The 13,639-nt window shown below is 42.1% G+C and overlaps 1 protein-coding gene across 1 annotated transcript in view; it reads right to left on the reverse strand.

Annotated features, from left to right (window-relative positions):
- LOC133559752 (endothelial PAS domain-containing protein 1-like) overlaps window positions 1–13,639 on the reverse strand; it is a 100,455-nt gene that overhangs the window by 42,592 nt on the left and 44,224 nt on the right. The window contains 1 exon segment of the mRNA XM_061911820.1: window positions 11,847–12,037. Within this exon segment, the coding sequence (XP_061767804.1) occupies window positions 11,847–12,037 (191 nt within the window).

A 13,639-nucleotide genomic window follows, 5' to 3' on the forward strand; every position in this document is an offset into this window, starting at 1 on the left:
ACCCTTTCTGTCGAGGAAGTTGACCCTTTCAGTTAAGGAAGTTGACCCTTTCTGTCGAGGAAGTTGACCCTTTCTGTCGAGGAAGTTGACCCTTTCTGTCGATGAAGTTGACCCTTTCAGTTAAGGAAGTTGACCCTTTCTGTCGAGGAAGTTGACCCTTTCAGTCGAGGGAGTTGACCCTTTCTGTCGAGGAAGTTGACCCTTTCTGTCGAGGAAGTTGACCCTTTCTGTCGAGGAAGTTGACCCTTTCTGTCGAGGAAGTTGACCCTTTCTGTCGAGGAAGTTGACCCTTTCTGTCGAGGAAGTTGACCCTTTCTGTCGAGGAAGTTGACCCTTTCTGTCGAGGAAGTTGACCCTTTCAGTTAAGGAAGTTGACCCTTTCTGTCGAGGAAGTTGACCCTTTCTGTCGAGGAAGTTGACCCTTTCTGTCGAGGAAGTTGACCCTTTCTGTCGAGGAAGTTGACCCTTTCTGTCGAGGAAGTTGGCCCTTTCTGTCGAGGAAGTTGACCCTTTCTGTCGAGGAAGTTGACCCTTTCTGTCGAGGAAGTTGACCCTTTCAGTTAAGGAAGTTGACCCTTTCTGTCGAGGAAGTTGACCCTTTCTGTCGAGGAAGTTGATCCTTTCTGTCGAGGAAGTTGACCCTTTCTGTCGAGGAAGTTGACCCTTTCTGTCGAGGAAGTTGACCCTTTCTGTTGAGGAAGTTGACGATATCTACCTATTTGGAATCATGATAACAGGACACCTGCTGATGGGAATAAGTGTTGCCCTTATTTATTGACAAATTGGAATATGCTGGCAGCCGTTCAAAAGCTGCCGCAAATGATTGGAGGATGCGGGCAGAACTGTGGACACCCAGACTTTTGTGATAACATCGGACCGTCTGCCCTGCAGGATGAATTTGAGGCCCAGAAATAGGTAATTGGACTAAAAAGTTGAACTTGTTTTTGCTCGCACAAACAGTACCATTCTAATCTTGATTGTTTTCCCTGGCTGCGACGTGGCAAGCTTGTCACTTCAAGATTCTTCTCGAGGACAGCGGAGCGAAGACGAAACAAACTCCTTCCCTGTCAACGACGCCTAAAAAGATCAACTCTGTTCCTTTGCCATCGCATGCAGAGCAACTCCAGACTCAAGACACACCGTGGGCCGTGGCTACATAAGCACACACACCCGCATCCCACGCCTTCACCACCGCTTCGCTCCACGTGGTACCACGGCGTACCTAGTGGCTGGCAGCTTCAAGGCAGATGCCTGGCCCCTCCCCCTGTTACAAGTCTTGTGGTTTCTGTGTCGACATGTGTATATCGGCTATCAAGTGTTTTTCCCGACCCCAGTCTGTGTCCCCTTCCTCATAGAGAGCCCAGTCCCAAATCAACTTATTTTTAACTCATCCTCGCCAAGTCTCTACCTTTTCTCCCACCTTTAAGGGGCGCTGAGAGTGGAAAGCTATCACCACTCATGGCTTTGGGGTGAAAGTGTAATTGTGTTGTACTTGTGCAATGACAATAAAGAGCATGCCATACCATGCCGTACTATACCATACCATACCATACCATACCATATCCTGCCTTCCCTGTCCAGGGACTACCCTATCTTTGTTGTCCAGGTTGCGTGTGTGTGTCTGTGTGTGTGTGTACGTGTGTGTGTGTGTGTGTGTGTGCATGTGTGTGTGTGTGTGTGTGCATGTGTGTGTGTGTGTGTGTGTGTGTTATGTTTGCAACAGGGCTGTGCCAGAAGGAAGTTCAATGTTCCTGCAGTATTTCCTTCAGATTGCGGTCTACTTTTTCCCACACGAGCCAGAAGTCCAGTCTGGATGGGGTCCAACAGTCTTGTGCCTTCTGAGGACCCTGCAAGTTTCTGTTGGGTCCCAGAGGAGACTGAGTCCTGCACTTTGACACACATTCTTAGCAGTGATTAGCAGAAGTGTTCCTGTTACATAACCATCCCGCTTGATCACATGATCACTTTTTGTTGGAACACTCTTTGTTTTACTTTCTTTTTGCACCTTTCAAAACTCTACTTCTCAAGTCAGAGCAGTACAATTGGGCAATACTACAAAAATACAATATTATAACACGATAATACTGCAACACTACAATACTACAAATATACAACACTACAACATTACTACACTATAATTACACAATACTACAATACCACAAAACTACATATATACAATACTACAACATTACAATACTACAATTATATAAAATTACAATACTAAAATACAACAATACTACAAATATACAACACTACACCATTACAATACTACAACTTTACAAAACTTCAATAACACAATACTACAAATATAGAATACTACAACATCACAATACTACAATACGACAAACAAACAACACTACAATAATACAATACTACAACATTACAAAACTCCAATATCACAATACTACAAATATACGATACCACAATATTACAAAACTACAACACTACAATACTACAAATATATAAAATCACAATATTACAATATCACAATATTACAATACTACAACACGACAATACTACAAATATATAACATCACCCTATTACAACACTACAAATATACAATACTACAACATTAAATACTACAATACAACAATACTGCAAAACTAAAATACTACAACATAGGGGTGCAACGGTACACACAAATTTGGGTCAATACATACCTCAATTTAGAGGTCACGGTTCGGTTCATTTTCGATACAGTAAGAAAACAACAAAATATACATTTTTTGGTTATTTATTTACCAAATTTGTAAACAATGGCTTTATCCTTTTAACATTGGGAACAATATAATAATTCTGCCCACGTTAATCAACATTCAACTGCATTCAAGTTGTTGCTGTGATTAAATCAAATGACGAAACCTTTCTTCTACATATAAAAAGTGCAACGTTAAACAGTTTCAAGTCAACTCATCATGCTTAATTTATTACAGCATTGGGGAAGCCTGTAGTTGATTTTTTATATACTGTAAATGTTATATTTTTATCAACATGTGATAGCAGGGACCCTGCCATTCAAAACTAGGCTGCTACATTACTAATGATTCATGTAACTATTGCTGAAAAAATAGTACAATATCAATAGGAGAGACTATTCATCCCTGAACACCATGGAGTTCAATGAAATAACAGACATGGCTTTGCTGCCCCTAACACACACACACACGCGCGCGCACACACACACAGCAAAATGAGCTAAGGTTACGCTAAAAGCTAACTAGCCATCACCTCAAGCCTATACTTTGAGCGAGCTGAGCTGCAGTTTAAGTTTCTAGAAGGTCAACGGGCTCATAGGGATGTTTGTAATAGTTGTGACTAGGAAGTGTTTTTTATCATTTGGGGTTAGTACCCTTTCCGCTGGTCCTCTGCTAAACGAATATCTGCTCGACGCTAAAGCATTGACTACATCGCTCTGAATACGCACTGCTGATTGGCTTTGTATGTAACCAATCAAATGGTTGTGTGGGCAGGACAATGCTTGCTGCTGACACAGAGGCAGAAAGCAGAGCAGCTTGTGAAGACTTCTGCTTACAAACCAGTTCGGTACGCATGCGTGCCGAACCGAAACCCCCGTACCGAAATGGTTCAATACAATACACATACCGTTACACCCCTACTACAACACTATAATTAGGGGTGTAATGATATGTATATATATATATATATATATATATATATATATATATATATATACATACACATATATATATATATATATATATATATATATATATATATATATATACATACACAGGTGCTGTTCATATTATTAGAATATCATGAAAAAGTTGATTTATTTCAGTAATTATATTCAGAATGTGAAACTTACATATTATATCAATTCATTACACACATAGTGATATATTTGAAATGTTTATTTCTTTAAATTTTGATGATTAGTACTGACAATTACTGAAAATCCCAAATTCAGTATCTCAGAAAATGATTATATTAGTTACGACTATTAGCAAAAAATATTTTTTTAGAAATGTGGGCCAAGTGAAAAGTATGAAGATGGAAAGTGTCAGCATGTACGGCAATCAATACTTAGTTGCAGCTCCTTTTGCCTGAATTGCTGCAGCAATACATGGAGTCCAGCAGTCTGTTGCACCCTCAGGTGTTATGAGAGCCCAGCTTGCTTTAATAGTGGCCTTCAGCTCTTCAGCATTGTTGGCTCTGGCATCTGGCATCTTCCGCTTCACAATACCACATAGCTTTTCTATGGGGTTAAGGTCAGGTGAGTTTGCAGGCCAATCAAGAACAGGGATACCTTGGTCCTTAAACCAGGTACTGGTAGATTTGGCACTGTGTGCAGGGGCCAAGTCATGTTGGAAAATGAAATCTTCACCTCCATAAAATTGGTCGGCGGCAGGCAGCATAAAACTTCCTGGTAGACTGCTGCATTGACCCTAGACCTCAGGAAACACAGTGGACCAACACCAGCAGATGACATGGCTCCCCAGACCATTACCCATTGTGGAAATTTGACACTGGACTTCAGGCAACGTGGATTCTGTGCCTCTCCTGTCTTCCTCCAGACTCTGGGACCTTGATTTCCAAAGGAGATACAAAATTTACTTTCATCTGAAAACATAACTTTGGACCACTCAGCAGCAGTCCAGTCCTTTTTGTCTTGAGCCCAGGCGAGACACTTTTGACGTTGTCTCTTATTCAAGAGTGGCTTTACACAAGGAATGCGACAGTTGAAGCCCATATCTTGCAAACGTCGGTGCGTGGTGGTTCTTGAAGCACTGACTCCAGCTGCAGTCCGCTCTTTGTGGATCTCCCCCACATTTTTGAATCGGTTTTGTTTGACAATCCTCTCCAGGGCGCGGTTATCCCTCTTGCTTGTACACTTTTCTACCACATCTTTGTCTTCCCTTGGCCTCTCTATTAATGTGCTTGGACACAGAGCTCTGGGAACATCCAACCTCTTTGGCAATGACCTTTTGTGTCTTGCCCTCCTTCTTTAAAGTATCAATGGTCATCTTTTGGAGAGTTGTCAAGTCAGCAGTCTTCCTCATGATTGTGTGTCATACAGAATCAAAACGAGAGACCATTTAAAGGCTTTTCCAGGTGTTTTGAGTTAGTTAGCTAATTAGAGTGTGGCACCAGGTGTCGTGGAACTGTGGACCAGCTCTATACTCTCGGCAGGGTTCTTGAGGGTGCATGGGAGTTTGCCCAACCAGTCTACATGTGCTTTGTGGACTTGGAGAAGGCATTCGACCGTGTCCCTCGGGAAGTCCTGTGGGGAGTGCTCAGAGAGTATGGGGTATCGGAATGTCTTATTGTGGCGGTCCGCTCCCTGTATGATCAGTGTCAGAGCTTGGTCCGCATTGCTGGCAGTAAGTCGGACACGTTTCCAGTGAAGGTTGGACTCCGCCAAGGCTGTCCTTTGTCACCGATTCTGTTCATAACTTTTATGGACAGAATTTCTAGGCGCAGTCAAGGCGTTGAGGGGTTCCGGTTTGGTGGCCACGGGATTAGGTCTCTGCTTTTTGCAGATGATGTAGCCCTGATGGCTTCATCTGGCCGGGATCTTCAGCTCTCACTGGATCGGTTCGCAGCCGAGTGTGAAGCGACCGGAATGAGAATCAGCACCTCCAAGTCCGAGTCCATGGTTCTCGCCCGGAAAAGGGTGGAGTGCCATCTCCGGGTTGGGGAGGAGACCCTGCCCCAAGTGGAGGAGTTCAAGTACCTAGGAGTCTTGTTCACGAGTGGGGGAAGAGTGGATCGTGAGATCGACAGGCGGATCGGCGCGGCGTCTTCAGTAATGCGGACGTTGTATCGATCCGTTGTGGTGAAGAAGGAGCTGAGCCGGAAGGCAAAGCTCTCAATTTACCGGTCGATCTACGTTCCCATCCTCACCTATGGTCATGAGCTTTGGGTCATGACTGAAAGGATAAGATCACGGGTACAAGCGGCCGAAATGAGTTTCCTCCGCCGGGTGGCGGGGCTCTCCCTTAGAGATAGGGTGAGAAGCTCTGCCATCCGGGAGGAGCTCAACGTAAAGCCGCTGCTCCTCCACATCGAGAGGAGCCAGATGAGGTGGTTCGGGCATCTGGTCAGGATGCCACCCGAACGCCTCCCTAGGGATGTGTTTAGGGCACGTCCAGCTGGTAGGAGGCCACGGGGAAGACCCAGGACACGTTGGGAAGACTATGTCTCCCGGCTGGCCTGGGAACGCCTCGGGATCCCCCGGGAAGAGCTAGACGAAGTGGCTGGAGATAGGGAAGTCTGGGCTTCCCTGCTTAGGCTGCTGCCCCCGCGACCCGACCTCGGATAAGCGGAAGATGATGGATGGATGGATGGACCAGGTGTCTTCAATATCTGACCTTTTCACCATATTCTAATTTTCTGAGATGTTGAATTTAGGGTTTTCATTGGTTGTCAGCTATAATCATCTCCTTTTTGGCAAAAAACACTTGAAATGTATCAGTCTGTTTGGAATGAATGTATACATTCTACAAGTATATATATATATATATATATATATATATATATATTTTTTTTAAATAATATATATATTTAAATGTATTTAAGTTTATATATATATATATATATATATATATATATTAGGGCTGGGCAACGATTAAAAATTTTAATCGAAGTTAATCGCACTATTTCTCTGATTAGTCGCGATTAACTGCATTGTATACACAAAGCCCAATAATGAATTCAAAAGTAGTGTGTAATGCACCTTTATTGGAATATTCTCCCACATGAACAAAAGGGCCAAAACATTTGTTGTGCAAACACAATTTAAATCAGTCCTTGTTAAACAGTAGCAGTTAAATAGCATATTTGATGAAAATCAACTCCAAAAATGTAAATACAAACATTTAAGCTTATTGCCACTGCCAGGGTATTTAAGTTATCCTGTTTGTTATGGAAAATAAATATAATCTACATACAAATCTCTGAGCCACAATCATAACATCTGAACAGGCAATTTCTGAGGTAACAGCAGAAACATTTTTTTTATCAGGGATCTTATGTTTAAAAAACCTATATTATAGGTAGTGGGCTGTTTTAGGGCATTTTGGATCAAATTATCCGTAGTAGCAATATTAATAATGTTGTGTTTATTCTGCGTAGTGCACTTAAAATAATTATGACCATATCTAGGAATTGATATGATGGGAATTTTCCGATTGTTTGCTTGGTGCTTTGATAAACTGAACGCATCATATACATGGTACTATATTGTGATGTTATGAGCCAGGGAAAAAAGAACTACCCTACCCAGCATGCAACAGGAGTGAGGAGCATGTATAGGTTGTGTCGCCATGATGGCATCTTGTATGTTGTGATATGCACGCTCTGAAAGCAAACGTTAAGAAGTCAGCCAACACTCCTGGTCTGCATTATTCATAAATAGACAGACAACACATATACTCCGCTGCTTCACAGGCCGCTGGATGTAGCCGGCAAAGTATTCCCATGCTAGCTAGCCGCTCTAGCAAGCACGCCTCATTCAGTCCAAAACGGCCCGATCTATCCACATTCAGAATTGTCTGGCGGTCGTAAGTGATCCCAGAGTGACCACGCTGTAAGCCAGCCAGGAAATTTGCAGAATTGTCCGGTATTTTTGCCAAATGTTCCATCTTTACCAAGAGCCCCTCCACGCCGGGCGACGCCATCTTGTTAAGAAAAGGCGTTAACAAAATAAAAGCATGTAAACAACATACGCAAATGTGCAATAAAATAATTGTCGGCATTAATAGATTGATGAGTTAACTCATAATTAACGCACTAATTTGCCCACCCCTTATATATATATATATATATATATATATATATATATATATATATATATATATATATATATATATATATATATATATATATATATATGTAGGTGTGGGAAAAAATCCCAAGACTACTTCATCTCTACAGAAGTGTTTCATGAGGGGTTCCCTCAATCATCAGGAGATTTTAATGGAAGCATTCACATACAATGGTTTGTATAGAGCACAGAGTGGGTGGGTACAAGCAGGTGTAGGGCGTGGTGATTGGCTCATGTGTTACCTAGGAGGTGTTTCCGTCTGTGGCGGCATGTTGAAATGATTTCACTGCGCTTGTTGAGGGATGATAGCTCTGGATGATATATAATAAACAGTTTCTCTTTTAAGCATAAGTTGCATATTTTATTACCACTGTAGTAAGGTGTGCTGGATGCAAGAATTTGCCATGTTATTGAATATTCAACATTATTGTCTTTGAGGTTCCAAATGTGTTTGCTGAGTTCGGTAGAATTCTGCAAAGTCTGGTTTCTAAAGGAGGCGTTGTGATTATTCCATCTTGTTTTGAACGCTCCTTCGGTTAATCCTACGTACGTGTCGGATGTGTTAATGTCCTTGCATGTTACCTTTGCTTGGTAAACGACTGATGTCTGTAAGCACCTTCCGTTGAGAGGGCAATCAGGTTTCTTGCGACAGTTACATTCATTATTGGTTTCAGAGTCGTTTAGTCTGGGGGTAGGCAGTCCTTTTGCAATTGCTTTGTTGTGGTTTGAAATGATTTGTTGCATGTTATTCATACAGCTGTAGCTCAATTTAATGTTGTTCTTGTTGAATATTTTTCTTAGGGTGTTGCCTTTGGGGAAGTGTTTGTCGATCAGAGTGAGGAACTTGCGGCCGATGTTGGTTGAGACGTCTTTGCTGAATGGCGGATTGTACCAGATGATGTTGTTTCGTTTTCTGCTCTTTTTTGGTTGGTTTCCTGGAGTGGGTTCATAGGTGGGGGGGGAGTTGTATCCGCTTTCATCAAGTGCTTTCTGGTACGGGGGGGTTGCTTGGTCCAATTCACCTTTGCTAGATGACAGCATCGATAGCCTTTTATTAATTCCGGTAGGTATTCTTTTGGTGGTGGTGGGTGGGTGGTTGCTGTCGTGGTGCACGTATTGGAGTTTTGTGTTGGGTTTCGTGAATGGTTGGTAGCTGTTATTTCTCAGGTTGAAAGTGACGTCGAGGAAGTTGACGGTTTGCTTGTTGGCTTCAATCGTGATCCGTAGGCCGTTTTCTTTGAAGATTTGGCATATGCGCTTCTTGGTGTTCTCGCTGCTCCTTGGCGAGGCGCGGCACACTGCCAGTCCATCATCACGGTAAATACCAAGCCTGAACCTTGGTATTTACCAAGCCTGAACCTTGGTATTTACCAAGCCTGAACCTTGGTATTTACCGTGATGATGGACTGGCAGTGTGCCGCGCCTCGCCAAGGAGCAGCGAGAACACCAAGAAGCGCATATGCCAAATCTTCAAAGAAAACGGCCTACGGATCACGATTGAAGCCAACAAGCAAACCGTCAACTTCCTCGACGTCACTTTCAACCTGAGAAATAACAGCTACCAACCATTCACGAAACCCAACACAACACTCCAATACGTGCACCACGACAGCAACCACCCACCCACCACCACGAAAAGAATACCTACCGGAATTAATAAAAGGCTATCGATGCTGTCATCTAGAAAAGCTGAATTGGACCAAGCAACCCCCCCGTACCAGAAAGCACTTGATGAAAGCGGATACAACTTCACCCTCACCTATGAACCCACCCCAGGAAACCAACCAAAAAAGAGCAGAAAACGAAACAACATCATCTGGTACAATCCGCCATTCAGCAAAGACGTCTCAACCAACATCGGCCGCAAGTTCCTCACTCTGATCGACAAACACTTCCCCAAAGGCAACACCCTAAGAAAAATATTCAACAAGAACAACATTAAATTGAGCTACAGCTGTATGAATAACATGCAACAAATCATTTCAAACCACAACAAAGCAATTGCAAAAGGACTGCCTACCCCCAGACTAAACGACTCTGAAACCAATAATGAATGTAACTGTCGCAAGAAACCTGATTGCCCTTTCAACGGAAGGTGCTTACAGACATCAGTCGTTTACCAAGCAAAGGTAACACGCAAGGACATTAACACATCCGACACGTACGTAGGATTAACCGAAGGAGCGTTCAAAACAAGATGGAATAATCACAACGCCTCCTTTAGAAACCAGACTTTGCAGAATTCTACAGAACTCAGCAAACACATTTGGAACCTCAAAGACAATAATGTTGAATATTCAATAACATGGCAAATTCTTGCATCCAGCACACCTTACTACAGTGGTAATAAAAGATGCAACCTATGCTTAAAAGAGAAACTGTTTATTATATATCATCCAGAGCTATCATCCCTCAACAAGCGCAGTGAAATCATTTCAACATGCCGCCACAGGCGGAAACACCTCCTAGGTAACACATGAGCCAATCACCACACCCTACGCCTGCCTGTACCCACCCACTCTGTGCTCTATATAAACCATTGTATGTGAATGCTTCCATTAAAATCTCCTGATGATTGAGGGAACCCCTCATGAAACAGATCTGTAGAGATGAAGTAGTCTTGGGATTTTTTCCCACACCTACATATTGCGCTCTACCACGGTATCGAGCACTATTCTCCGGATAATCCAATCAAGACATATATATATATATATATATATATATATATATATATATATATATATATGTATAGATAATTTGATCCAAAATTCCCTAAAACAGCCCACTACCTATAATATAAGTTTTTTAAACATAAGATCCCTGAGAAAAAAATGTTTCTGCTGTTACCTCAGAAATTGCCTGTTCAGATGTTATGATTGTGGCTCAGAGATTTGTATGTAGATTATATTTATTTTCCATAACAAACAGGATAACTTAAATACCCTGGCAGTGGCAATAAGCTTAAATGTTTGTATTTACATTTTTTGAGTTGATTTTCATCAAATATGCTATTTAACTGCTACTGTTTAACAAGGACTGATTTAAATTGTGTTTGCACAACAAATGTTTTGGCACTTTTGTTCATGTGGGAGAATATTCCAATAAAGGTGCACTACACACTACTTTTGAATTCATTATTGGGCTTTGTGTATACAATGCAGTTAATCGCGATTAATCAGAGAAATAGTGCGATTAACTTCAATTAAAATTTGTAATTGTTGCCCAGCCCTAATATATATATATATATGTATATATATATATATATATACACATATATATATATATATATATATATGTATATATATATATATATATGTATATATATATATATATATATATATATATATATATATACATATATATATATATATATATATATATATATATATATATGCAAGGCTAATGTTGCTAGTGTAGACTAAGTATGCTGGTCTAAACTACTGAGGCTAGGCTAGTAATAATGTTAATCTAATCTAATGATGCTAGACTAGGCTAATGATGCTAGACTAGGCTAATGATGCTAGGCTAATGATGCTTGTGTAGCCTTATGGTGCTCGGCTGGGCTAAACCAATGGTTGTAGGCTAGGCCAATGATACAGGGCCAGACTATTGATGCTAGGCTAGGCAATGATGCTAGGCTAAACTATTGACAACGCTGTGAAAAAGTCCTTCCTGTGAAACAGTTTCAAACATAAAATGGATACCTTGTTGATCTTTGATGCACAATTGACTTACACTCTAAACTGTGATTGTGTGTGTGTGTGTGTGTGTGTGTGTGTGTGTGTGTGTGTGTGTGTTGGCGCCAAAGTGCGGGGCTGTTATGGCTGGCAGCAGCAATGCCAGCAGACGTCCAATGCTAGACAAAGTTGTGGACTTCCTGTCCTATCTTGTCTTCTATCTGAGTTTGCATCTGAGCACCGTGACTGTAAACATGTGTGTTGTCCTCACTCAACCTCACTCTGTCCTTTGCTCACACACACCAAGGCGCACTACCAACAATCTGAGGACCACGTCACAATAAAGCAGGTTGTGTGTGTGTGTGTGTGTGTGCCTCTACCTGTGGCAAAGAGCGTGCGTGTGCGCAGGAAGCTGATGGCGAGCCTCATGATGGACGCCTTGTCCAGGTGAGCGCTGATGCTGCGAGCCACAGGAAGTTGGTGAGCCAGCTCGTAGAAAACTTCGCTTTCTTTACTGCGGCGACAGCGAGCGGCGTCACGTGACTTCTCCTTGCGGCGCTCTGAGCTGCTCCTGCACAACACACGCACACACACACACACACACACACACACACACACACACGCACACACACACACACACACACGCGCACACACACACACGCACACACACACACACACACACGCACACACACACACGCACACACACACACACGCACACACACGCACACACACACACACACACACACACACACACACACACACACACACACACACACACGCACACAGGTTATCATTTGGAATGGGGAGCAAGTTGTTGTTCATGACTTGTGGGGACCAGCCTTTCTACAGGTTGTGGAGACATCAAATAAAATGAGGTGATATGTCCACTGGCCAGTTAGCTCATACACGTCTTTAAATGTCTGGATTGATGAAGTCATGTGCTGATCAGACTTACTGGGGACCCTGGGGAAAAAGAGTTCATATGCTTCATGGGAACCAAATTTAAATAATTTATTATAATTCACACAAATTAGTACGTGACTACTGAGGACCATTTTAAAAAAAGTTTGAATTGAATTAAGTTAAATTAAATTAAATTAAATTCAATTCAAGGTTTCCCTTTCGGACACCTGTTTTTTTTTCCTCATACCATCAGAGGTCCCCTAAATGTGAGCGATGTCCACATGAAGTCAGCATTGCCAGAACACACAATGATGTTGAGGGTAAGGTTAAAGGCCTACTGAAATGAGATGTTCTTATTTAAACGGGGATAGCAGCTCCATTCTGTGTGTCATACTTCATCATTTTACCATATTACCATATTTTTGCTGAAAGGATTTAGTAGAGAACATCCACGATAAAGTTCCCAACTTTTGGTCGCTGATAAAAAAGCCTTGCCTGTACCTGAAGTAGCAGACGATGTGCGCGTGATGTCACGAGTTGTAGGGCTCCTCACATCTGAACATTGATTAAAATCATGGCCACCAGCAGCAAGGACAAGTGGGACCGAGAAAACGACAATTTCCCCATTAATTTGAGCGAGGATGAAAGATTTGTGGATGAGGAAAGTTAGAGTGAAGCACTAGAAAAAAAAAGAAAAAAAAGGCGACGGCTCCAGGCGGCGGCAGTGTGAGCGTTTCAGGTGTAATTAGACACATTTACTAGGATAATTCTGGAAGATCCCTTATCTGCTTATTGTTTTAATAGTGCTTTAGTGAGATTGTAAAGACATACCTGAAAGTCGGATGGCTGCGGTTAACGTCAGTGTCTCTCAGAGAAGCCGATGGAGGAGCCAAGATCACAGCTGCCTTTCTGAGCTGCAGGAGGAAGTCGCATAATCCACTGATGTCTCCGGTAAGAGCCGACTTAATATCACAATTTTCCCATCCAAAAACTTGCTGGTTTTATGTAGAGAAACATGTTCGCTTGACCGCTCTGTGCTAAAGCTTCACAACAAACAAAGAAACACCGGCTGTATCTCGGTTGCTAAAGGCAGCTGCAATCCACTGCTTTCCACCAACAGCATTCTTCTTTGACGTCTCCATTATTATTTCAACAAATTGCAAAAGATTCAGCAAAACAGATGTCTAAAATACTGTGTAATTCTGCGAGGAAAAGAGACGACTTTTAGCTGTGTTTGGTGCTGGGCTAATATGTCCCCTCTAACCTGAGA

Source organism: Nerophis ophidion, linkage group LG09, assembly GCF_033978795.1.
Source record: "Nerophis ophidion isolate RoL-2023_Sa linkage group LG09, RoL_Noph_v1.0, whole genome shotgun sequence".
NCBI classification, from domain to species: domain Eukaryota; kingdom Metazoa; phylum Chordata; class Actinopteri; order Syngnathiformes; family Syngnathidae; genus Nerophis; species Nerophis ophidion.